Genomic DNA, 26,147 nt, shown 5'->3' with positions numbered 1-26,147 from the left:
CACACCTGGCTGTGCTGTAAAAGGGGGGATCGTGGCTGACCCTGTGGTAGAAGGCAGCCTCAATGGGTTTGCCAAGCCTTCAGGAAGCTGGGTTTGGGCCCTAATTCTTTGGCGTGCACTGGGCCTTTCCTCCTGGGGTCTAGCAACGCTTGTACTGGGCCTCTCTTCCTGGGGTCTACCGCCGTTGGCACTGCTGGTAACTGCCTGGTGTTCAGACCGTCTTCTTTTAGGACGGACTGCTTCCTCCTCCAATTCGGATCCTGATGTGGTGCCTTCAGGTGGCTCATATTCTGAAACAGAATCGGAAACAGAACTGAGCGGTGAGAGCTCCCCGTTGCTCTCATCGGTCAGACTGAGTATTTGGTATGCCTCTTCTGGGGTGTACACCTTTCTGGACATAGTGTCTGTAGGTACTCTGGTGGCAGGTACTCTGGTGGCAGGTGGTGAGGTGGCGGGTATTCTGGTGAGGTGGCGGGTACTCTGTTGGCAGGTACTCTGGTGGCGGGTACTCTGGTGGTGAGGTGGTGGGTACTCTGGTGGCAGGTACTCTGGTGGCGGGTACTCTGGTGGCGGGTACTCTGGTGGCAGGTGGTGAGGTGGCGGGTACTCTGGTGGTGGGTACTCTGGTGGCAGGTGGTGAGGTGGTGGGTACTCTGGTGGCAGGTGGTGAGGTGGCGGGTACTCTGGTGAGGTGACAGGTACTCCTGGTGACAGGTCCTCTTTATTTGGGGGGGCAATCTGGGCACAGTAGTTCATATATATGGTACAATATGTGTAACTCACTGTTAGCTGATCTCCTCACACTGGATCGGTATGTGAAGAGGAGAACCCAGCAACAGGAGTTACACACAGTGGATGTGAATTGAATAAATACAAATTTCTAAATGTTCAGTAGTAATAATTGACAAAAATTATAAGTAAATATAATAATAGTCCATAAAGGAGTCCCAACGAATAACTCGTGCACAAAAGTCACACAAAATCCAGCGCAAAATTCATATACAGCACATAATGTTCAATAATAGTAATTAATAACAAAAATTATAAATAAATATAATAATAGTACATAAAGAAGTCCCATCAAATTCCTTGTGCACAAAAATCACAAAAAATCCAGTGCAAAATGAAGACAAGCAACGATGAGGAAAAGTGCTGTGAAAAGCAAGAGATTGCCACCACCAATAGCTATTCTGGCCGGTTAACGGAACATTTGGTTTCTGTTCAATGGGACCAAAAAGCGCATGGATAAGTCACCAGGATGAACCCTTTAGGGAAAACAGGCAGGAAATCTCTCTCCCTCAATATTCAGGATATTAAGCCACAATGGATTCATCCATGTAAAAAAACACGGGAATACTCGCATAGCGTAAAAAAAACCTTATATTTTATTAAGTTAAAACGTAGATATAAACTCACATGATCCAAATATAAACAGAAAGAGTAAATTAGACGAGCCGGCCGGCTCTCGACTACCGCCCGTAGTTACGCCAGTCCCGGAACTACGGCCTTCTCTCTAAAGCCTCATACACACAATCGGACTTTGTACAAACTTTCCTGTGGATTTTTGTACAAAGGCCGTCGGCCGACAACTTGTATTGCATACACACGGCAGGACTTTTTCAGCCAACATTCACCAAATCACATGGTTTTTCTGCTCTTTACCGCCACCTTTGGTCAACTTCTGCATTGTTGTCTGATCTTTTGCATTGGTTCTGAGCATGCGTGTTTGTACTTTGTACAAAAGTCCTATGGTTTTCTGTACACACGATCAGACTTTGCTCCATTGGACTTTTGATGCCAGAAAGTTTGTCTGTTCGCACAGCCAACAAAAGTCAGATGAAAAGCGAAAAAAGTTTGTCCAATGGAGCGTACACACGGTCAGATGTTGCTCCAAAAACGGCTAATTTGCATGTTTGTTGTCAAAAAGTCTGATCGTGTGTATGGACCTTAAGTTCCAGTTCTTAAGCACAAACAATGGCCAGGGATTTATGTCGTAACGGTATTATTACCAGGTTGATTGTCATACTCCTGTAAATTCACTCACAGCTGCGGCCGGATTGAAGTGCCTTCATTTTATATTGGCAATGATTGTACCTACTGTCAATGTCTCTTTTGTTGTTGTTTAATACCAAAAAAAACTTTGAAAGAAAAAGGGACTGGAGGATCTTAGTTAAGAGGAAAGACTGCAGGCACTAAACTTATTCTCTCTGGAGAAGAGACGTTTGAGAGGGGATATGATTTCAATGTACAATTACTGTACTAGTGACCCCACAATAGGGATAAAACTTTTCCGCGAAAGGGCATTTAAAAAGACTCACAATCATTCACTAAAATTAGAGGAAAAGCAATTTTCTCTAACCAAAAAAATAAATAAAATAAAATAAAGCCCAAAAGCTACGTAGAGGGTTCTATACCCTAAGATCGGTAAGAATGTTAAATTCTCTTCCACAAGCAGTGGTTTCAGCAGGGGGAATAATAATTTAAAAAAATTATTAGATAGGCACCTAAACGACCATAACCTACAGGGATATACCATGTAATATTGACATAAAAGCGCACACACACACAGGTTGGACTCAATGGACTTGTGTCTTTTTTCAAACTTACCAACTATGAGTCACTATGAATCACTAAGATGGCCATTCACTTTCACTTGTATAGAAGGACAAGAGTAAATCGCATGGATCCAATTCATCATCCGCTAACCAAGACCTACAGTATATGTCTAAAAGTCTCTTTTATGCCGCGTACACACGATCAAACAATCCGGTGGAAAAGTCTGGCAAACTCAAGTCCGCCGGACAATCCGCCCGTGTGTAGCCTCCGGCTGACTTTTTTTTACCTAAAAGTACGGCGGACTTAGAAAGTAGTTTTGCACTCCAATCTTTCCGCAGGACTTGCATTTCGGCGGATAATCCGACCGTGTGTGTGCCAGTCCGCCGTACTTTTGAAATGAACGGACTTTTCCCGCCCGGAGAAAAGTCTGCTCATTTTGAGCGCGCCCGGCTTTCTTCTTCGCCGCTGCCGCCCTCTTCTTCCTACTTCGGGGGTCTTGTCCCCCCCTTTCCTGGCCGGCCGGGTAGTGTGCTCGGACAAGGGTCTGATGTGGACCTAGGGGGGACCCCTACGCCAATTTTTCGGCATAGGGATTCCCCTTTAAGTCCATACCAGGTGAGGGGGCCAGCGACGCCTCCTTTGCTGGCCCCGGCTACCTGGAGACGCGCTCAAAATGAGAGGACTTTCCTCCGCGTGTGTGGGTCAGTCCGTTCATTTCAAAAGTATGGCAGATAGTCCGGCGGACTTAGTACGCCGTATTAGTCCGCTGAAAAAGTGCCGTGTGTGGGCAAGTAGCCCGTTCGGAAAGTCCGGCGGACAGTCCGGCGGGAAGTCCGCCGGACTAAGTCCGCCGGATAGTCCGCTACATGTGCACGCGGCATTAGAAACACCCAGTTTATCGAATGCCTTCTTGACATCAGTGGAGATAAGCAACATAGGGATCCTCTGGGCTTGAGCAGCGTAGATCAGATTTATGGCCTTAATCGTGTTACGTCTGGCTTTTTTTCTTGTAGGAATGGACCCCACTTGGTCAGAATGGACCAGCTGGGGAATCCGTTCAATCAGTCGCATCACAAGGATTTTGGGGAAGAGTTTAAGCTCGGTATTCAAAAGGGAAATCAGCTATGTATGCATGTAGCATGTCTTCTGGGAAAGTGTCCCCTGTGCCTTCTGCATTATTGGTTGAGAGAAAATGAGGCGACAGGAGATCTCCGAAAGTTTTATAATATAGGAGGGAATAACCGCCTGGGCCCTGAGCCTTATCCGATTACGTTCGTGCCAATGCAAAGGCCAGTTCTTCTGCGGACAGAGGTTCCTCCAATACCGCCAACTCATCGTCAGCTAGACGAGGTAAACCCAACTTTGTATATAGTACTGAATTGCTGTCACCCTAGCCATGTTATCTGCCGAAGACTCGAGGAGATTTAAGTTATATAATGACATATAATATCTTTGAAAGATCACAGGTGCTTGAGGCTTATATAACTTTCTGTAGAACTGATTTTTGAGTTTGCTGGAACTTAGAACAAGTGGAAATGGACTAAGTGGTGAGTTAAAAACCAGAGTTGAAAACCAGAGGTTATAACAGGAGTCTAAGTACCTGTGTATTGTAAGTACATGAGTGCTAAGAGTGCACATGGGCTGTATTGAGTATTAGTGTCAGGCAGTACCTGTGTATTGTGAGTACCTGAGTGTTGTCTGAGTAGTGTGTGTGGATTGTTAGTAATTGTGTATTGTATGTATCGTATGTGTGTGCACGTCACGTTGGTCTGTGAGTGCACATTGATCTGCGAGTACATGTGGGTCTGTGAGTGCACGTTGGTTTGCGAGTGCAAGTGGGTCTGTGAGGACCTGTGTATTGTCTTGTTAAGTATTAGTGTTAGGAAGCTAGTTGTTGGGTAATTTGGAGTGAGTGAGTACACCTCTAAGTGAAAATGTCCAAATTGGGCCCAATTAGCCATTTTCCCTCCCCAGTCATGTGACTCGTTAGTGTTACAAGGTCTCAGGTATGAATGGGGAGCAGGTGTGATACATTTGGTGTTATCGCTCTCTCATACTGGTTACTGGAAGTTCAACATGGCACCTCATAGCATATAACTCTCTGAGGATCTGAAAAAAGTAATTGTTGCTCCACACAAAGATGGCCTAGGCTATAAGAAGATGGCCAAGACCCTGAAGCTGAGCTGCAGCACAATGGCTAAGATCATACAACAGTTTAACAGGACATGTTCCACTCAGGACAGGCCTCGTCATGATTGACCAAAGCAGTTGAGTGCACATGCTCAGCGTCATATCCAGAGGTGGGCTTTTGGAAATAGACGTACGACTGCTACCAGCATTGCTGCATTACTCACCTTTGTTGCCAGTGGTTTAGACAGAAATGGCTGTGTGTTGAGTTATTTTAAGGGGACAGCAAATTTACACTGTTATACAAGCTATACACTCACTACTTTACATTGTAGCAAAGTATAGTTTCTTTAGTGTTGTCACATGAAAAGATATAATAAAATATTTATGAAAATTTGAGGGGTGTACTCACTTTTGTGAGATACTGTAGCTATCCCAGTTCTGACTCCCACCTTTAGTAATGGACTAGACGGCCCTTCACGGTAGAGGAAATACTCAAGGCACTCAAAGCACTGCAGTCGGGCAAAACTCCTGGCCCTGACGGCAGTGCCAGGACAAGGTCATCCAGTGCCCGGGGAAAAGATGCCAAATACCCCCCCACCTCTCTTAAGGTTAGGGGTCAGGGCACCCCATCCCTGCAATAAACCATTGCGTCCAGGGCAACCACCCCCTCCTGCCCACCCCTTGTCCCGGCCCTTCCTGACGGTATTCCAGTAGAGCTCTACAAACAATATGCAGACGTCCTTGCCACTAGATTTCAAGCTATGATGATCAAATCAGCGTAGTCAAAGACACTTCCCCAATCCATGGGAGAGGGGGACATAGCAGTGATCCCTAAGCTGGGGAAGGACCCTTCCCCCGTGCTCCTCATATCGGCCTATCTCCCTATTAAATGTGGACACAAAATTACTAGCCAAAATATTAGCCAACAGACTAAACACAGTTATAACAGCCCTTGTCCACCCCGACCAAACGCTATTCATGTTGGGTAGAGGCGCAGATATCAACATCAGGAGACTCTTCACCCACATTGCGAGAGCAGGCCGGAAAGGGGAGGGGCTGGTGGCCTCTCTGGACACAGAAAAGGATTTTGAAGTGGAGATATCTGTGGGCAGTTCTCGCTAAATTTGGCTTCGGCTCTAAATTCAAGTCAAGATGCTGTATGCTAATCCCCAAGCTAGGGTCCACACGAATGGTTGTCTATGGTTGTCTAATGGAACCATTTCCACTGAACAGCAGAACGAGACAGGGATGTCCCCTATCTCCAGGGCTGTTTGCCCTGGCGTTGGAACCCCTGGCCATCCTGATTAGAGCAGACAGGGAAGTGAGGGGTATACAGGTTGGGTCCATTGAAGAAAAGCTCTCCCTTTATGCGGATGATGCTCTGCTTTATCTAGCTGATGCATCCACATCCCTTCAAAAAGCGTAATCCCTATTTGATCAGTTCAGTGGCTACTTGGGCATATGCATCAATTGGGATAAGTCTGCACTTTTCTCGCTGCACCCCTCATCCACTAGACCTGATACCCAGACACAGCTTAAATGGGTGGAAGAATTTAAATATTTGGGCATTAAGGTCACCAGTGAGATAGGAGACTATATGAGCAATAACATACAGCCCCTTATGGCGCAGGTCACCACCAAATGTGCAGCATGGCACACAGTCCCCCTGACACCTGTAGGTAGGTCAATCTATTGAAAATGGTGTATTTACCTAAATTTCTATACTTCTTCAGGAACATCCCGTCTCATTTCTCCAAAAGCTTCTTCAAGAGATTAGAGGGACTGATGGTGTCCTTCGTCTGGGCCGGCAACCCCCCCTGGGGTGGAAAATCGAATACTGTACCTTCCCCTTTTGGGAGGAGGTCTGGCACTCCCAAAAAGTCAATTTTCTTGTGTGTTCAGCACCTGGAGGCAGCACCCTTCGAGTGAAGCAGTAAAGTCTGCGTAGAAAGGGGAACAGAGGGGCGCCAGGCTGAGTGCAATATTTCTAAGAATTTTAATCAAAAACAAGTAGTAACTCACAATTGAGGTAGAATTGGGGTAGAATGAGGTCAGCATGTGATAAGATTAATTTGGACAGGGCATAATTCCCAATCTTCATTAAATTAGTAGGTGCGATGCCCGGTGGGTGTGGAGATGCGACTCGGTTTTCATCTTGCGGCATGTATGCATTCCTTGATCATCTGATCGAGGGCGAATACTGCTGTGCAAAATGTAAGCACATTGTTTCCCTGGAAGCCCAGGTTCTGAATCTGGGGAAGCAACTGTCAGTACTAAAAAGACCCTCCATACTAAAGGAGATCCAAGAAAGTACCCGGGAGGGGCCAGCACAGAGGACGGTGAAGACAAAGAGGTGCAGACACTAGAAAAGAGTGACATTGGTGAAACCAGTCAGGGACCAGCACTGCTGGAGCTGGGGAAGAACTCCTTCAGTGAAAGGTGGGGGGGGGGGGGAGCGAAGGGAAAGGAAAGACAGATTCTGGTGGTAGGGGACTCAATTCTTAGGACAGAGAGGGCAGTCTGACAAAGACCTGAAGCGCCGAACTGTATGTTGTCTACTGGGCGCTCGGGTTTTGCACATCATGGATTTGGTGGACAGACTACTGGGAGGGGCTGGGAAAGACAGGGCTGTAATGGTGCACGTTAGCACCAATGACAAAGTCAGGGCAGATGAAGTGTCCTAAAGAACGATTTTAGAGACTTGGGTGCTAAATAGAGGAAAAGGATCTCCAAGGTAGTATTCTCAGGAATACTACCGGTACATCGAGCCACACCAGAAAGGCAGAGGAAGATTAGGGAAGTAAACAAGTGGCTGTGGATCTGGTGTAGTAAGGAGGGGTTTGGGTTCCTGGAGGACTGGGCCGGCTTCTCAGTCGATCACCAGTCCTATAGAAGGGGCGGACTGCACCTAAATGTGGAGGGTGCAGGGAGTAAAGATGGGCAAAAAGTTAGGGGTTTTTAACCACTTGCCGACCACTGCACACAGATATATATCGGCACAATGTCAGCAGTGGGCAAATGGGCATACCTTTAGGTCCCCTTTAAGAGGCCCGGATAGCAGGAGCCGCTTACAGTGTTACTATGCCCGTGAGACCGGCAGACTCGATGTGCTCCACTCTCCCAGTGATCATATCACGGAGCCTCAGATAGGGGAAGGGCCTATGTAAACAAGGCATTTCCCTGTTCTGGCTTGTCATGACAGAGATCACTGCTCCCTGTCATCAGGAGCAGTGATCGCTGTCATGTGACTTGAAGCCCATCCCCCCCACAGTTAGAATCACTCCCTAGGACACACTTAACCCCTTCATCGCCTCCTAGTGGTTAACCCCTTCACTGCCAGTGTCATTTACACATTTTTATAGCACTGATTGCTATTTTTGGTCCCAAAATAGTGTCAAAAGTGTCCGCTGTGTCCACCATAAAGTCGCAGCCGCTGCCATTACTAATAATAAAAAAAAGCCATAAAACTATCCCCTATTTTGTAAACGCTATAACTTTTGTGCAAACCAATCAATATACGCTTATTGCGATTTATTTATTTTTTTAACAAAAATATGTAGAAGAATACATATCGGCCTAAACTGAGGAGAACATTTTTTTTATATATATTTTTTGGGGGATATTTATTATCGCAAAAAATAAAAAATAATGTTTTTTTTTTTTAATTGTCACTCATTTTTTGTTTATAGCACAAAAAATAAAAAAACTACAGAAGTGATCAAATACCACCAAAAGAAAGCTCAATTTGTGGGGAAAAAAGGACGTCAATTTTGTTTGGGTGCAATGTCGTATGACCGCGCAATTGTCAGTTAAAGCGACGGAGTGCCGAATCACAAAAAGTGCTGTGGTCAGGAAGGGGGTAAAATCCTCCGGGGCTGAAGAGATTAAACTAAGCGATGGCCCAGAGGTAGAGATAGTCGGCATGGAACATATTCCAGAGGCTAGTATTGGGGGCATTAGTGGTAGGTTGATTAAAGCACATAAACCCAAGGTAAGTATAGTAACTAGTCCTAGTTGCAATCTCGGAACACCCAATAAGAGGATAGTATGCTCTAAACTATGTGGCATGTTCACCAATGCCAGGAGCCTGGAGGACAAGATAGATGAACTAGAGATACTGTTGTACGAGGAGGATTTGGATTTTTTGGGAATTTCAGAGAACTTGTTCAATGGCTCTCATGATTGGCTGCCAACCATTCAAGGATATACCCTTTATTGCAGGGATAGAGAGGGTAAAAAAGGGGGAGGGGTATGTCTATATATCAAGACTAATGTGTATGTGAGAGATGACATCACTAAGGGAGCTAGGGAGGAGGTGGAATCCTTATGGGTAGAGCTCCAAAGGGATGAAGCTAAGGGGAAAATAATACTGTGAGTATGCTAATCTCAGGGAGGAGGGGGAGACGGATCTCCTATCACAATTTGGATTAGCAGCAAGGATGGGAAGTGTTATCATAATGGGGGATTTTAATTATCCTGACATAGACTGGGTGGAGGGAGCCATGCATTTGTTTAATGCCCTGTACACACATCTTGGATGTTTTTTCTGACGGAATTCCGCTCAAGCTTGGCTTGCATACACACGGTCGCACAAAAGTTCTCTGAACTTTCGACCGTCAAGAACATAGCAACGTATAACACTACGATGAGCCGAAAAAAATGAAGTTCAGTTCTTCCGAGCATGCTTCAAATTGTTTGAGCATGCGTAGGAGTTTTGTGCGTCGGAGTTGCTACAGACGATCGGAATTTCCGATCGGAACTTTTTCCGTTGGAAAAATAGAGAACCTGCTCTGTCTTTTGCTGACGGAAATTCCGCCAGCAAAAGTCCGATGGAGCATACACACGGTCAGAATATCCGACCAAAAGCTCTCATCGGACTTTTGCTGGCAGGATTTCCGATCGTGTGTACGGGGCTTTAGGCTCCCCAGTTCCTAAATGTCTTGTAGGTCAATTTCATGGTTCAGATGGTAGATGCACCAACTAGAAATAAAGCGTTACTGGATCTACTGATTACCAACAATACAGACCTGATCACGGATGTGGAAATATGGGGCAATTTAGGAAACAGCGATCACAGGTCAATTGGCTTCAGTATAAATCACACAAATAGGAAACATAAGGGGAATACAAAGACACAGTATTTCAAAAGAGTTAACTTCCCTCAACTACAATCCTTGCTAGAAGGCACAAACTGGCATAAAATCTTAGGAACAAAGAATACAAAGGAGAGATGGGTTTGATTTAAGACCATATTAAAAAAGGGCATTAGCCAATGCATCCCATTGTGTGCTAAATTTAAAAGAGCGAACAAAAGTCCTGGATGGCTTAACTCCAATGTAAAAATGAATATAAAAGCAAAGGAGAAGGCCTTCAAAAAATACAAGGTTGAGGAATTATCATCAGCATTCAGACTTTATAAGGAATGCAACAAGAAATGTAAGGGTGCAACTAGGGAGGCTAAGATAGAACACGAAAGACACATAGCGGAGGAAAGCCAAAAATATCCCAAGAAATTCTTTAACCACTTAAGCTCCGGACCAATTGTCAGCCTAAGGACCAGAGGTCTTTTTACAATTTCGCACCGCACTGCTTTAACTGGTAATTGCGCGGTCATGCAATGTTGTACCCAAACTAAATTTGCGTCCTTTTCTTCCCATAAATAGAGCTTTCTTTTGATGGTATTTTATTGCCTCTGCGATTTTTTATTTTTTACGATATAAATGGAAAAAGACTGAAAATTTTGAAAAAAAAAAAAGATATTTTCTACTTTTTGTTATAAGAAAAATCGAATAAACTCAATTTTAGTCATACATTTAGGCCAAAATGTATTCAGCCACGCGTCTTTAGTAAAAAAAATGTCAATAAGCGTATATTTATTGGTTTGCGCAAAAGTTATAGCGTACTGGAGTACATTTTCTGGAATTTACACAGCTTTTAATTTATGACTGCCTATTTCTTGAGGTGCTAAAATAGCAGGGCAGTACAAATCCCCCCCAAATGACCCCATTTTGGAAAGTAGACGCCCCAAGGAAATTACTGAGAGGCATGTTGATCCCATTGAATATTTTTATTTGTCCCAAGTGATTGAATAGTGACAAAAAAAAAAGTGGTCACTAAATGATATATTGCTCACACATGCCATAGTTATAAGTGGAATTGCACCCCAAAATATATTCTGCTGCTTCTCCTGAGTACGGGGATACCACATGTGTGGGACTTTTTGGGAGTCTAGCCGCGTACGGCACCCCGAAAACCAATCACTGCCTTCAGGATTTCTAAGGGTGCAAATTTTTGATTTCACTCCTCACTACCTATCACAGTTTCAAAGGCCATAAAATGTCAAAATAACACAAAACCCCCCTAAATGACCCCATTTTGCAAAGTAGACACCCCAAGCTATTTACTGAGAGGCATGTTGAGTCCATGGAATATTTTATATTTTGCCACAAGTTGCGGGAATATTACAAACTTTTTTTTTTTTTTGCACAAAGTTGTCACTAAATGATATATTGCTCACACATGCTATGGGCATATGTGAAATTACACCCCAAAATACATTATGCTGCTTCTCCTGAGTATGGGGATACCACATGTGGGGGAGCCTAGCCGTGTACGGGACCCCGAAAACCAAGCGCCGCCTCCAGGATTTAAATATAAAACGCTACCAAAGGGGGGTGATCAGGGGATAACTGGGGGTTAAAATGTGCCTATGTGTACCTACATGTCAGTGTAGTGTTGGCGCACTTACTAGGATGTCTTCTCTCCTCACCGTCCGGTCAAAAAGACCGCCCCGAGGAGAGTGACATCACTTCCTCCTGCCTGTGTTTACACTACACAGGCAGGGGAAGCTTCTCATTCGCCAGGGGTGATCGAGAGGGGATGGCCAGAAACCAACGGCCATCCCCTCATCCCGGATCGCTCCTGAAGCGAAACGGACCGCCGTAGCCAGCGGGAGGGGGTCCGATCGGACCCCCCACCCGCTGGTAGGCAGGCACGTACGGGTACGTGCTTGTGCCTGTCCGTGCCATTGTGCCGACGTATAATTACATGTGGCGGACCTAAAGTGGTTAAGTATGTAAACAGTAAAAAAGGGAGGACAGACCATATTGCCCCCGTAAAGAATGAGGAAGGTCATCGGGTAAAAAGAATTGGGGAGATGGCGAAGGTATTGAATTTATTCTTCTCCTCAGTCTTCACAAGGGAATACGGGGCTTCAGTAACCAAAACTGCAGTGTTTATCCTCATGACACATTACAGGAAGCACCTCCATGGTTAAAAGAGGACAGAATTAAAATTAGACTGGGTAAACTTAACATTAATAAATCACCGGGACCAGATAGCTTGCACCCGAGGGTACTTGGGGAACTCAGTCAAGTAATTGCCAGACCATTGTTCCTAATTTTTACACAGTCTGCAGGCTGGAATGGTACCAGCCGATTGGAGAAATGCCAATGTAGCACCAATATTTAAAAAGAGCCCAAAATACATCCCTGGGAATAAGACCAGTTAGCCTAACATTAATACTATGCAAGCTCTTGGAGGGGATGATAGGGGACTATATATTTTTAGTAATGAGAACAGTATCGTTAGCAGTAATCAGCAGGGATTCATGAAGAATCGTTCTTGCCAAACCAATCTACTAACCTTCTATGAAGAGGTGAGTTGCCAGCTACATAAAACAAGGCCCGTAGACGTGGTGTATCTGGATTTTGCAAAAGCATTTGACACAGTTCCCCATAAACATTTACTGTACAAAATAAAGTCCGTTGGCATGGACCATGGGGTGAGTGCATGGATTAAAAACTGGCCACTAGGGCAAATTCAGAGGGTTATGATAAATGGGGAGTACTCGGAATGGTCAGGGGTGGGTAGTGAGGTCCCCCAGGGTTCTGTACTGGGACCAATCCTATTTATATTCATAAATGACCTGGAGGATGGAGTAAACAGTTCAATCTCTGTATTTGCGGATGATACTAAGCTAAACAGGGCAATAACTTCTCCGCAGGATGTGGAAACCTTACAAAAAGAACTGAACAAATTAATGGGGTGGGCAACTACATGACAAATGAGGTTTAATGTAGAAATATATAAAATAATGCATTTGGGTGGAAAAAATATAAATGCAATCTAATCAGTGGGGGGGGGGGAGATCCTCTGGGGGAATCAAGGATGGAATAGGACCTGGGGGTCCTAGTAGATGATAGGCTCAGCAATGGCATGCAATGCCAAGCTACTGCTAACAAAGCAAACAGAATATTTGCATGCTTTAATAAGGGGACCAACTCCAGAGATAAAATGATAATTCTCCCGCTCTACAAGACTCTGGTCCGACCGCACCTAGAGTATGCTGTCCAGTTCTGGGCACCAGTCCTTTGGAAGGTTGTACTGGAAATGGAGTGAGTACAAAGAAGGGCAACAAAGTTAATAAAGGGTCTGGAGTTAGTTATGAGGAAAGGTTGCGACCACTGAACTTATTCTCTCTGGAGACGCTCGAGAGGGGATATGATTTAAATTTACAAATATCATACTGGTGACCCCACAATAGGGATAAAACTTTTTTGCTGAAGGGAGTTTAACAAGACACTTGGCCACTAATTTAAATACACTTAAAATAAGAAGAAATGAGATTTAACCATAAACTATGTAGACGGTTCTTTACTGTAATGCCCCATACATGCGATCGGATTTTCAGACAGGAAATGTTCGATGTGAGCTTGTTGTCGGAAAGTCCGACTGTGTGTATGCTCCATCGAACATTTGCTGTCTGAATTTCCACACTCAACTGTTTGAGAGCAGGTTCTTGTTGTCAGAAAGTCAGATCGTGTGTACACAAGTCCATTGCACAAAAGTTCAAACATGCTCTGAATCAAGTAGAAGGAGCCGCACTGGCTATTGAACTTCCTTTTTCTCGGCTCGATGTACTTGTTGTACGTCACTGTGTTCTCTCATTCAGAATTTTTGGCCAACATTTGTGTGACCGTTTGTATGCAAGACAAGTTTGAGCCAACATCCTTCGGAAAAAATCCACAGTTTTTTCCAGCAAGGATGTGGAATTCCATTGCACAGTCTGTGGGTGGTCTCAGCGGGGAGCATCAATAGTTTCAAAAAACTATTAGATAAGCACTTGAACGTGAACGACCATAACATACAGGGATATACAATGTAATACTGACATATAATCACACACACATAGGCTGGACTTGTGTCTTTTTTCAACCTCCCCTACTATGCAACTATGTAACATGCTTCTTTTTCAACAAACACACTGTGTGTTAATGCTGCATAAAATAGAGGGACTGGCAGTGAATATTTTTTAAAGGTTACAAACACTTTAAATCATTTTCTGTCCCTGTGGCTTTGTGACTGACTTTTTTTGACCAACGGTCTGTGCTTTAGATACCACTTTGTGCCTATGAAAAGTGATTTTTATTTTTATTGTTCATTAAGGGACATACATATTCAGAAACTGTACCTACAGGTGCTTTGGACACTGGCAAACAGAAAAATTGGAAGCCAGTTCCCAGGGCAGGATCTAGCCTGTCTGATCACTGGGTGCAGTAAACAAAGTCATGAGGCATACTGTCGGCACACATTCATATTATCCTTTCTAGCTAACTCTCCCTGTTTTTCTGTATCTCCAGGTCTTCCTGCCTCCATTGGCCATGTGTGAGTCACTGACCATTTTACACACAGTGTGGCAGAGTTGCAGGGAACCCATGCTCTCTAATAATTCAGTGCACGTCTGTACCACAAGTCATGACCTGGAAGTAACATCTGACTTTACTTCTGGGTAGTGCAGAGGCGGTACAGGTGTGAACAGGGAATGTATTTCTGTGTCTCTGACAAAGAGGACATGCATTAGGCCAACATTTCTCAACCTTTTTTAAGTCATGGTACCCTTTAAAAGTCATGAGACACCCAAGTCCCAAACTGTATTTGCTGATTTGAAGAACACTGACATCTGCAGCAATGATGTCACCCTCTCCTTGGCACCACATGGGGAAATCCTCCCTTCACATCAGTGTCCCCCCTTCACATCAAAGTGCCTCTATCACATCAGGGACAGCCCCGTTCACATCACAGGTCCCACAGTATATCAGAGATAGCTCTTCACGTCAAAGTCCTTACATTAGAACAAAGTCTGCCCATCACACCAGAGCCCACTCCATTGCATTAGAGCCCTCCTTCATATCAGTGTTCCCCCAGCCCCTCCACTTCCTGATACCAATGTCACTGGTCCTGGGGGGGGCACAACTGAAATCTGGGGGGGCACAGCTCAACCCACCCTCCCCCCCAACCCTAGAGCCAACCCTGCCAGTCCCCATGTAACCACTCTACTCAGCATGTCTCTTTGTTTTGCTAGTGTTCTAGGTTTGACTCCTTTTCTTTAGCTTCTTCTGAAAAAAAAAATACTTTTTGTAAGCCTTCTTTGCGTCATAGCATTTTAAACTGTGATTTCAATCAAGATTTCTCACTGACGCCGTTGCTGGTCTCTATATTGTTTTCAAGGCTGCACCTGGGCATGTCTGGATTGGATTTGTGCAGCCAAGCTGAAAAGTATTGTGCTCTGCATTAGGGCTGCAACTAACGATTATTTTCATAATCGATTAGTTGACCGATTATTATTTCGATTAATTGGTTAATAACCTTTAAAAAAAAAATGGGTCAAATTGACGTTCATTTTCAACCACAGTGATGGGAAAATTTGGAAATAATAGAAAACTTCTTAGTCAAAGAAATTTTCAGACACTGTATGTGGTTTTCGTTCAGAAATGACATTCATTTTAAAAACAGAATGTTAAAAACAAGTGAAAATTTCAAACAAAATTCTTTCAGCGAATGTACAAAGATTGTTTGTCTGAATATTCTCATCTGCAAATTGATCCATGTGGCCAGCATAAGGCTCGGTACACGCCATTGTAGTTTTTGCTTTTGATCTGTTTCTGCACTGCTTTTTGCTGTGCGTTTTTGATTTTTGCGCATGTGATTTTACTGAAATTTGCATTTTTGCATTCTTTTTTTTTAAACACAAATTGCTGCAAAAATGCATTGCATTCTTTTCTTCAGCTTCTCCGTTGAAGTATATGGAACCAATAAAGCACCATTTTGCGTTAAACGTCCCTGACCCTTTCAGATGTGAGCATGTCCCATAGGAAACCATGCAAATGAACTGTAGTGCATTTCTGCAAAAAGCACCAATAAACACATAGATGTGAACCAGGTCTAAAGCCGCGTACACACGGGTGGACTGTCTGGCCAACTTAGTCCGTCGAAACACATTTCAGCGGACAGTCCGCTCGTGTGTGGGCTTCAGCTGACTTTTTCAGCGTGCAGTCTGGCGGACTAAGTATTTCGGAATTTCCGTAATATTGTCCGTCCAACTTTGGTTTCAGCGGACAGTTCGCTCGTGAGTAGGCTAGTTCGACGGACTAAGTATGGTGCATGCTCAGAAAGGATTTACACGGCGAAAGGTTGCATTGCTGTGTATTGGACGTCCTATTTCTAGTCCCGTCGTACGTGCTGTACACGTCATCGCGCAAGCTTTCGACGGACTGTTTGTTCATCGTGTGTGGTCAAGTCCGTTCATTCGAAAGTAGGACGGACTGTCCGTCGGATTGTCTGACGGACTAAGTTGGCCATACAGTCCGCCCGTGTGTACGCGGCTTAAGACGTTTAGTAACATAATGGGGTTAAAAAAACTAAAATGAGCCCTTTATAGCAGAAAAAAACGGATAATCTGACTGTAAGGGATTAATTTTTTACTGTAGAATTGTGAAAGTAATATTTGCAGTAGTGATTATTTGCTCTTTTTGTACTATAAAGGGCTCATTTTAGTTTTTTAACCCCATAATGCTACTGGCCGATTAATTGATTCTGAAAATAGTAATCGATAAATTTCATTATCGATTAGTTGTCGATTTATCGATTAGTTGTCGATTAATCGATTAGTTGTTTCAGCCCTACTCTGCATTGTTTCACACTTCAGACCTGAGTGTACCGTGTTAACCATGGAGCGTTTTCCAAGTCCAGAGCCATGTCACAGCCCTAGGTGGCAGACTATCTCTGAAGACTCACAGACTAAGTAGAACTGGTTGGGGTGAAGCACCAGGAGCTACCTCACTGTTTGCACCTTTTCAAACTTCTCACTTCAAGTTTGACTGCAGGGTTAAAGTGGTTTTGTACAGAAAATTGCAAGTTCATCTTATTCAAATGGCTTTGGAACATAGATGCAGTTATGACCATTGAAATAAAATAATATGCAGTATTTACCTTTTATTTTTAAATGTTTATGCCCACTTCCGGGCTCTCCTCCCGTGGCAGTAGGCGTGTTTATCGGCTTCGCAATGGTCCCTGGGAACTTTTTTAGCTATTTCCCAGGAATCAGTGGGGGACACAGTCATGCCGAAATCTCGTGAGATTTCGGAAGGAGGACGCAGGTCATGTGACGAGGGCATGTCCGAAATTGCCATTTTGAAAGTGGGCAGGCAGCTCTATCTGCCATTACCACTATAGAACATGAGGCAAGAGGAAGGAAAACAAAGAGGACACTCAATGAGCATGTGCGAGATGGAGCGGTGGATGCTGGGAGCTCAGCATCATCGCATCCAGGAAGTAAATGCCTGTGGGCTTCAAACGCCCACAGTGAAAATGGAAACCGCCGGACTGCTTTTTTAAAAGTTTTCCTTAGCAATGAAATCGTCACGCCGGGGGTTAAAAAGACGCCGATCGTGACTGCAAAGACACCGTAGGAATCGCCCATCAGTGATACAGGTAAAAAAAAAAAAACGGCAGCGGAATCCCGCTTTAAGTGCTGAGATCCACTGGGTGCTGTGCGCTCTCTCTTTCGCCATTCAGCCTAAAGGAAGAACCATCCCTCTGCTGTTGCTGCTCCTAACCAATTTTCAGTTTCTTTCCACTGCCTGCCTACAATGTCCTGGTCACCTCCAGCTGTCTGAAACTCTCATCAGTACCAGCTGCCTGGTTTGGAGTATCTGAGGACTTGCATCACATTAAGCCTAGTTACTTTAACCCCATCCCTGCACAAATGTAACATGTCCTTGCACAGAAGACAGTCTAGCTGCATGGGTGACCTCAGACCATACTGTCCAAGTGATTCAGGGGATGTTTACTCCGGGCTCAGCACTTGTAATCTGAAGACGGAGACCCATAATGTTATAGGGTTGTCACCATCAGAGTCTTCCTCAGATTCTACAAGTGAGGAGGAGTCCTTCCCCTTGTCTACAAGGACCTCTGTGTCTAATCGGGGCATTTTAGCGGTTTGTGCTTGGCTATTGGGGCATTCTGCCCGCAGCAGAGCTCTAAGCACAGTCTGACACCATCCGCTGCAGAGCTTGTCTTTGACCCTCTTGATGCTGTGTGAAATATTCTGCACATGGAAGATCAACCTGCTATTCCAGGCCTTGGGTCTTTCAGTGCTCCTACAGTTCAATGAGGGGCTGTTTGTATATCCAGATGATTTCTTGGGTAGCTTGCCTCCCCAGCATTTGGGTGCTCAAGACACCCATTTCAGTCCACAAGCTAACTCCTTGTGTCTGGTAGCTCCTGCAGTTGCCCCTCACTATCTTTATTTTTTCTACTGCACAAGCAATATACAGTAACTTCTTAGGTCTTCCTGGGTTTCCTGCACCCTTGGACCCCTTGTTCCTGTTAAAGTGGAGACTAGGATTCTGGAGTTGCACTATCTTTGTGCTCCCACTACCTCCTATATCCTTGGGTAATGTTAAATCTTTTGTGGTGCCTGGTCTAGGATTTCCTAAGCTACATGGTTGGCCCTAACAAGGAAATGGCCCCTCAGTATCTTTTGGATGCACCTGGTACTATTTTTCTTGCATTGGACCTTATGTCTACCCTAGTGCCTTTTCCAGGCCTCCCCAATGTGGAATGCGCAGATGACCATTCCTAAGGAGGGTCAGCTTTTTTTTCAAGACCCTTCAAAGAGCCTAAGACTTTCAGGTGTCTATTGTTCATAAGGATCAATCAGCAGGCATGTCTGTTCAGCTAAAACCTCAAAGAATGTGGATTTCTGTCTTTGTACTTCCGCCGAGAAGCCGGGGTAGAAGGAAACGTATGCAGATATCCTGCCGCTCTCTTGCAAGGTGCAATATAATCTCCTGATCTCTGTAGTTTAAGAGCCTGGCCAGAAATTGTCTGGGAGGATGTCTCGGTGGTAGCGGGCGGGTGGGGGTTCTGCGGGCCTGTTCTACTGCGTAAGCATCTTTACCGAAAAAGGTGACCAGCCATTGCTCTATGAAGTCCATTGGGTCCCTGCCTTCTATGCAGCCCCACTATGCAGACTTTATTTTGTCTCATGCAATTGTCAAAATCTTCATTGTGGGTGCTGTTAGCTGTGGCTAGCCAGAAAGCGGAGTGGGACTTGGCAATCAGGGGTGGCAGCTTGTCCTCAACATCACTAACCGGCTCTCCGCTGCAGTATTTTTTGCATGTCTTGCCAGAGCAGTAAGACTTCCACCTTCAGCCCCCCCAGCTGATCTTGTACCGGGTGCACAGAAAGGGTGCAAGTGTGTACTTTCTTTAGTATTTCACTAAGAGTAGGCTCAGGGTCTCCCTCCTCCATGCCCTCAGGCGGGTCATGCCCCCCCCATCTACGTCTGTATCAGAATTCACTTCAGAATCTGCCTGCACCTCCTCAGAAATGGTGAGGCCTGTGCTGCAGCCAGAGCCGCTCGTATCCCTCCCTGCAGCTCCCAAGTGCTGGGATCCAGTAGCTCTTGCACAAAAAATAGCATATCCCATTGGGGTCTTTCTTGGTCGACTTAGGGGCTTTACTCACTGTGTCCTTTTGTGGATCCTCAGAGCCCCGTAGTATCCTCTGTGGGAGGGACGGCTGGGCACCATGTTGAAATTTTGGCTGCCGCCGCCCCCCCCCCCCCACGATTTTTCCGGGACATAACAAACCAGGGTGGGCTAGATTGTACACCCCACAGCTGCTGGAGGACACTGTTACTCAATTTGGGCAGTCGGCGAGAGTAGGAAGTGCCGGTAAAAAGAATCTAAGTGTCGGATCTTCAGCAGGAGCTAAATGACACACTGCTGATCACATGCCTGTGCAGTCCACGCCCCCACAAGTCTGATCAATGGAGGAGAGCAAGCTCAGCACAATTATAGAACTGACCATGGCATGTTCTCCTGCTTAGTGTGGTCAGTTTTTAATAGGAAAGCAGAGGGACTGGCAGGAATGTCAAGGATTTCACATAAAGAAAGCAATACAAAGAGAACAGGATACTTGGTACAGCAGGCACATGAAATTTTGAGTTTACATACTCTAAGTCAGTGATGGCGAACCTTGGCACCCCAGATGTTTTGGAACTACATTTTCCATGATGCTCAACCACACTGAAGAGTGCAACAGCATCATGGGAAACGTAGTTTGAAAACATCTGGGGTGCCAAGGTTCGCCATCACTGCTCTAAGTTATCTATAACAGCCTTTTTTAACCAGGTGCCTTCAGATTTATTCAGGGGTGCCTTGGCAAAATGCCTAAAAATTGGGCAAAAATTGTATACCAGCTAGCGGGTGGATCAATATGTCTCCTCTCCCCTGACAGAACAGGGATTTGTGTGCAGTCGCTTTTGCCCGCAATCGCGCGTGCCCAACGGCAATCATGCCCACCGGCCACACGTATTGGGTTTCCCGCCGTGCAGTGGGCACGCGTGCCCTTGGGCGGCTCTTAAAGGGTACAACGTACCCATACAGGGTTTTGCCCAGGAGAGCCATTCTGCTGACGTATATCTGCACGAGCCAGTCGGCAAGCGGTTAAAGAGTAACTCCATGGCTGCAGGACTCTAATGAGGAAATTGGCAGGGTCTGAATACCTTTAAACGTGATTTCCCTGTCAGAGTATCTCACCAAAATGGCGTTTTTATTGCAGGGGATGCCCAAAATCTTTGATTTGTATCTCAGTGCAGACTTATGGCAAAATCAGTAAGCCAATCACATAAGCAGGAAATAACATTTCCTTAAAGCGGGAGTCCACCGGGACTCCGTGTTTTTTTTTTTTTTTTTTTTAAAGCCAGCAGCTACAAATACTGCAGCTGCTGACTTTTAAAATAGTGACACTTACCTTTCCAGCACGCCCGCGATGTCGGCACCCGAAGCCGATCTCTAGATCGTCTCTCGAGTGCTGCCGCCGCCATCTTGGGTATGAGAATCAGGAAATGGAGCCTTTCGGCTTCATTTCCCGGTTCCCTACTGCGCATGCACGAGTCGCGCTGTGCAATAAGGAAGGTCCCCGCTGTCTCTGGGATCTGTGTGTTTCCCAGCAGGCAGCGGGGCACTTGCGGAAAGGGGCGGGCACTTGCGGAAAGGGGCGTAATCTACGCCCCTTTCCGCAGAGAGCTATCCCGGAAGTGGGTGCAGATACCTGTACTGTACAGGTATCTGCACCCCCCTCCCCCCTGAAAGGTACCAATTGTGGCGCCGGAGGGGGGGAGGGTTCCGATGAGCGGAAGGTCCACTTTAGGGTGGACCTCCGCTTTAAGAATGCCTCCAGACTGCCATATTGCATTGTATTTGACAGAGAATTACAGTGCTGCAGATTGAAAAGGAAAGGTAATTTTTAATAACATTTAATTACAATATGATTTGTGTAGTATATATACTACATATTGTGAGGGGTTAGCTCGGCAGCGGGTGTGTGTGACCCCCTGGATGGGTTCACAACACAAAATCAGGCACAGCAGTCAGCGTTGTAGGTGCAAAAAACAATAGATGCGGTTTATTTATGCTACATGCAGTGATACATATAACAGCCAAACAAAAATAAAACATGAAAATAAATCCTGGTCAGCTTGACCTCTAACTACACACTTAGATTCCCTGTCTAACAACTGAGTGCAGCCTTGTGCTGCACCAGTCCCTGTCTCTGTTGTAGAGGTTTGCCACACAGGCGTTAACTCACCGCACAGAACAGATATCACACTCCCCAGTCTATACAACACAAAACTGGTTCCAGGATGGAGCATCTCCCTAAGCATGCTGGGGTTTTTTGTAGAGGTCTTAATGAGCCCACTTACTTCAGCTGGGCTCATTAACTCTTCCCCTCTAATTGTAAAAGTCTGCATAAAGCCTGAATCTAGGGCACACATATTTCCCATCCTGGATACAACCAGCTGACTTTACCTGCGTGCTGCCACAATATATACTATATGTATATGTAATATTTTTTTTTTTATTTGCTAATTTTTCCCCTACGAAAATGGAAATACCCTTTACAGGCCTTAATGCCCACATATCGTATACATGCATCCATGGTGGCCAAGATTTCTGTGCTGAGAACGCACTCCTAACACAGTGACTGAGCTGACACATACAGCTTCCACTCTGTTAATGGTCGGGAGCTGGTGGGACAGGCTTCTGATAATGTTATCACTGTGGCAGCCAGTCATAGTGATTATGTGTTCGGGAGGTCTGTCCTGGCATTAGGATCCAGTTAAAGAGCTGATAGGAGGGGGCAGGAAGGGGTAAAGTATGGACAAAATTATCACAGACTAAACAGGCCCATAGCATAGGTGTAAGAATTTCCAATATACAACTGTTAAAGCTTTAGTGTTTAATTTTGATCATTAAATTACTTCACAGGTACACATAAAGATCATGATCACAAAAGGTGTGAAGTTTGTAGGCTATCCTGGGAAACAGTACCTGATCCGTAAACTTTGTGTGGCACCAGGGGAGACTAAGCCCACATCAGCTGTATTTTCATTTTCGGAACTTGGACAGGAAAATATATCAGGTGAGAATGTTTTTTTTTTTTCATTTCTGTATTTTGAGAAAGGTGAATAATTAGATTTACAGCATTTTACCAGTATACAGGTATATGCTCCAGTTCTGCAATATTTATTTGCTTATTTATTACAGGGATTTATATACTAATGCTGACAATTTACACAGCTCTTTAACCACTTCCCGACCAGCGCACGACGATGTACGTCGACAGAATGGCACGGGCAGGCATATTGGCGTACATGTACGTCCAATATTCGATGCCGCCCTGCCATCGGGAGCGCGCCGCTGGCGGCGCGCTCCCGCGCTGATCGGGACCCCCGTGAGTCCGGTCGCGGGACCCGCGGACTCGATCGCCACGGGCATCCCCGCGATCGTCTCACGGAGCGGCCGAATGGAGGAAATGCTGTATAAACAACATTTTTCCATTCTGCCTAGCAACTAGTGACGCTGATCTCTGCTCCATGTGATTGGAGCAGAGATCAGTGTACACTAAATGAAAGCCCAACCCCCCCACAGTTAGTAACACACCCCTAGGAACACTTAACCCCTACACTGCCACCCACTGGTTAACCCTTTCACTGCCAGTGTCATTTACACAGGAATCACTGCATTTATATAGCAGTGATTACTGTATAAATGACAATGGTCCCAAAAATGTGTCAAAAATGTCCGATGGGTCCCCGACAATGTCGCAGTCACAATAAAAATCGCAGATCGCCGCCATTACTAGTAAAAAAATAAATAATAAAAAATTATTAATAAAAATGCTATAAAACTATCCCTATTTTGTAAACGCTATAACTTTTGCGCAAACCAATCAATAATCGCTTATTGCGATTTTTTTTACCAAAAATATGTAGAAGAATACGTATCGGCCTAAATTGAGGGAAAAAAATGTTTTTTTATATATTTTTGGGGGATATTTATTATAACAAAAAGTAAAAAATGAGTTTTTTTCAAAATTGTCGCTCTATTTTTGTTTATAGCGCAAAAAATAAAAACCGCAGGGGTGATCAAATACCACCAAAAGAAAGCTCTATTTGTGGGAAAAAAAGGATGTCAATTTTGTTTGGGAGCCACGTCGCACGACCGCGCAATTATCAGTTAAAGCGACACAGTGCCGAATTGCAAAAAGTGGTCTGGTCTTTGACCAGCAAATTGGTCCGGTCTGAAAGTGGTTAAATACTGTACATTCACATAAGTCCCTGCTTTCAAGGAGCTTACTACCTAAGGTCCCTATTTCAAATACATACATACATACAGACACACACATACTAGAGCCAACTTAGACTGGAGCCAATTAACCTATAAGAATGTGTGGAAAGAAACCCACGCAAGCAGACTCCATGCAGATTGTGACCTGGCTGCGATTCAAAGAAAAGATCTTCATTCTGTAAGGCAAAAGCACTTAGCCACTGTGCATTCTGCTGTTTAGATATGTTCTTGGATTGTATTTTACAAAGGCCTGTGCAAAGGCATGTGCACTTCTGCTGGTAGCACTAGGGTCATTGGTTCAAATCCCAACCATGACACTACCTGCCTGGAGTTTGTATGTCCTCCCTGTGCCTTTGTGGGTTTCCTTCTTGTACTCTGGTTTCCTCCCACACGTCAAATGTATGAATGTGAGTTAGAGACTTTAGATTGTAATCTCGTTGAAGGCGCAGGGACTTATGTGAATGTACAAAATATATATGTATAGCTTTGCATAAATTGTCAGTACTATATATTTACCTATAATATATAAACAGATGTTGCTAAAATTATATATATTCTTTTGATGTAAATACTCTGCCAGTGAATTAGTTTAGTTTAGTTTAGTTTGCAGATGAGGTAAGTTTAGGATGGTCTCTGTGGCTCACTGAATATGCATTTAGTTTCCCATTACAGCAGTCATAGTTCAACACTAGTCTACCTAAGGTTTGATTTCTGTTGTAACAGGCACATTATTGGTGAACAGCCACCATTCAAGCTTGTCCTCGAATGTGCAAATGGGGCAATCTGCAATTTCTTTTTTTTTTTCGTTCAGTCTCTTCGTTGAATGAAAAAAAAAAAAAGTATAATATATGGCCTGCCTAAGTGTAAGAAACCACAGTCAAATTGTACTTGTGGAGTGTTAAAGTTTATTACCGCTATTACAATCAAATTGGGATAACACCTACTTTAGATTTGTTACATGTTCCCATTAACATAGCATAACTTTAAAACTTAAAAAAAATGCTTGTTACCTTTTTAAGTGCTTTACTATCTTAAATATCCGTACATGCTCTCCCAGCTTTGTAATGCTTAAGCTGAGTACTCACTGGGTCCATTGAGTCTGCTCCATTTTTTATTTAATTTTATTTTTTTATGTATTTATTTATACATACAGTGTGTTTTGGAAGTGTGTTTATATACAGTATCTCACAAACGTGAGTACACCCCTCACATTTTTTTAAATATTTTATTATATCTTTTCATGTGACAACACTGAAGAAATTACACTTTGCTACAATATGAAGTAGTGAGTGTACAGCTTGTATAACATGTGTAATTTTGTTGTCCCATCAAAAAAACTCAGCAAACAGCCATTAATGTCTAAACCACTGGCAACAAAAGTGAGTATACCCCTGAGTGAAAATGTCCAAATTGGGCCCAATTAGCTATTCTCCTTCCCCGGTGCCATGTGACTCATTGGTCTTACAATGTCTCAGGTGGGAATGTGGAGCAGGTGTGTTAAATTTGGTGTTATAGCTCTCACTCTCTTATATTGGTCACTGGAAGTTCAACATGGCACCTCATGGCAAAGAACTCTCTGAGGATCTGAAAAGAAGAATTGTTGCTCTACATAAAGATGGCCTAGGCTATAAGAATATTGCCAAGACCCTGAAACAGAGCTACAGCACGCTGGCCAAGACCATAAAGCAGTTTAACAGGACAGGTTCCACTCAGAACAGGCCTCACCATGGTTGACCAAAGAAGTTGAATGCACGTGCTCAGCGTCATATCCAGAGGTTATCTTTGGGAAATAGACATATGAGTTCTGCCAGCATTGCTGCAGAGGTTGACGGGGTGGGGGTCAGCATGTCAGTGCTCAGACCATATGCTGCACACTGCATCAGATTGGTCTGCATGGCTGTTGTCCCAGAAGGAAGCCTCTTCTTAAGATGATGTACAAGAAAGCCCGCAAACAGTTTACTGAAGACAAGCAGACTAAGGAAATGGATTACTGGAACCATGTCCTGTGGTCTGATGAGACCAAGATAAACTTATTTGGTTTCATATGGTGTCAAGCATGTGTGGCGGCAACCAGGTGAGGAGAACAAAGCCAATCTGTCTTGCCTACAGTCAAGCATGGTGGTGGGAATGTCATGGTCTGGGGCTGCATGAGTGCTGCCGGCACTGGGGATATACAGTTCACTGAGTGCTGCCGGCACTGGGGATATACAGTTCACTGAGGGAACCATGAATGCCAACATGTACTGTGACATACTGAAGCAGAGCATGATCCCCTCCCTTTGGAGACTGGGCCACAGGGCAGTATTCCAACATAACGACCCCAAACACACCTGCAAGTCGACCACTGCCTTGCTAAAGAAGCTGAGGAATAAAGGTGATGGACTGGCCAAGCTTGTCTCCAGACCTAAACCCTATTGAGCATCTGTGGGGCATCCTCAAATCGAAGGGGGAGGAGCGCAAGGTCTCTAACATCCACCAGC

At 44.6% G+C, this 26,147-nt stretch overlaps 1 protein-coding gene across 3 annotated transcripts in view; it reads left to right on the top strand.

The window, feature by feature from the left end:
- Positions 1 to 26,147, top strand: part of CPAMD8 (C3 and PZP like alpha-2-macroglobulin domain containing 8) — a 356,744-nt gene that overhangs the window by 178,243 nt on the left and 152,354 nt on the right. For all 3 annotated transcript variants that reach the window (XM_077475516.1, XM_077475515.1, XM_077475514.1), the window contains exon 21: positions 22,306 to 22,459. In XM_077475516.1, coding sequence (XP_077331642.1) covers positions 22,306 to 22,459 — 154 coding nt within the window. The remainder of the gene's footprint in view (positions 1 to 22,305; positions 22,460 to 26,147) is intronic.

This window comes from Lithobates pipiens, unplaced genomic scaffold (genome assembly GCF_037356315.1).
Source record: "Lithobates pipiens isolate NorthernLeopardFrog02 unplaced genomic scaffold, aLitPip1_a1.2 Scaffold_13, whole genome shotgun sequence".
Lineage (NCBI taxonomy): Eukaryota > Metazoa > Chordata > Amphibia > Anura > Ranidae > Lithobates > Lithobates pipiens.
This window is presented reverse-complemented; position numbering and strand designations above follow the sequence as displayed.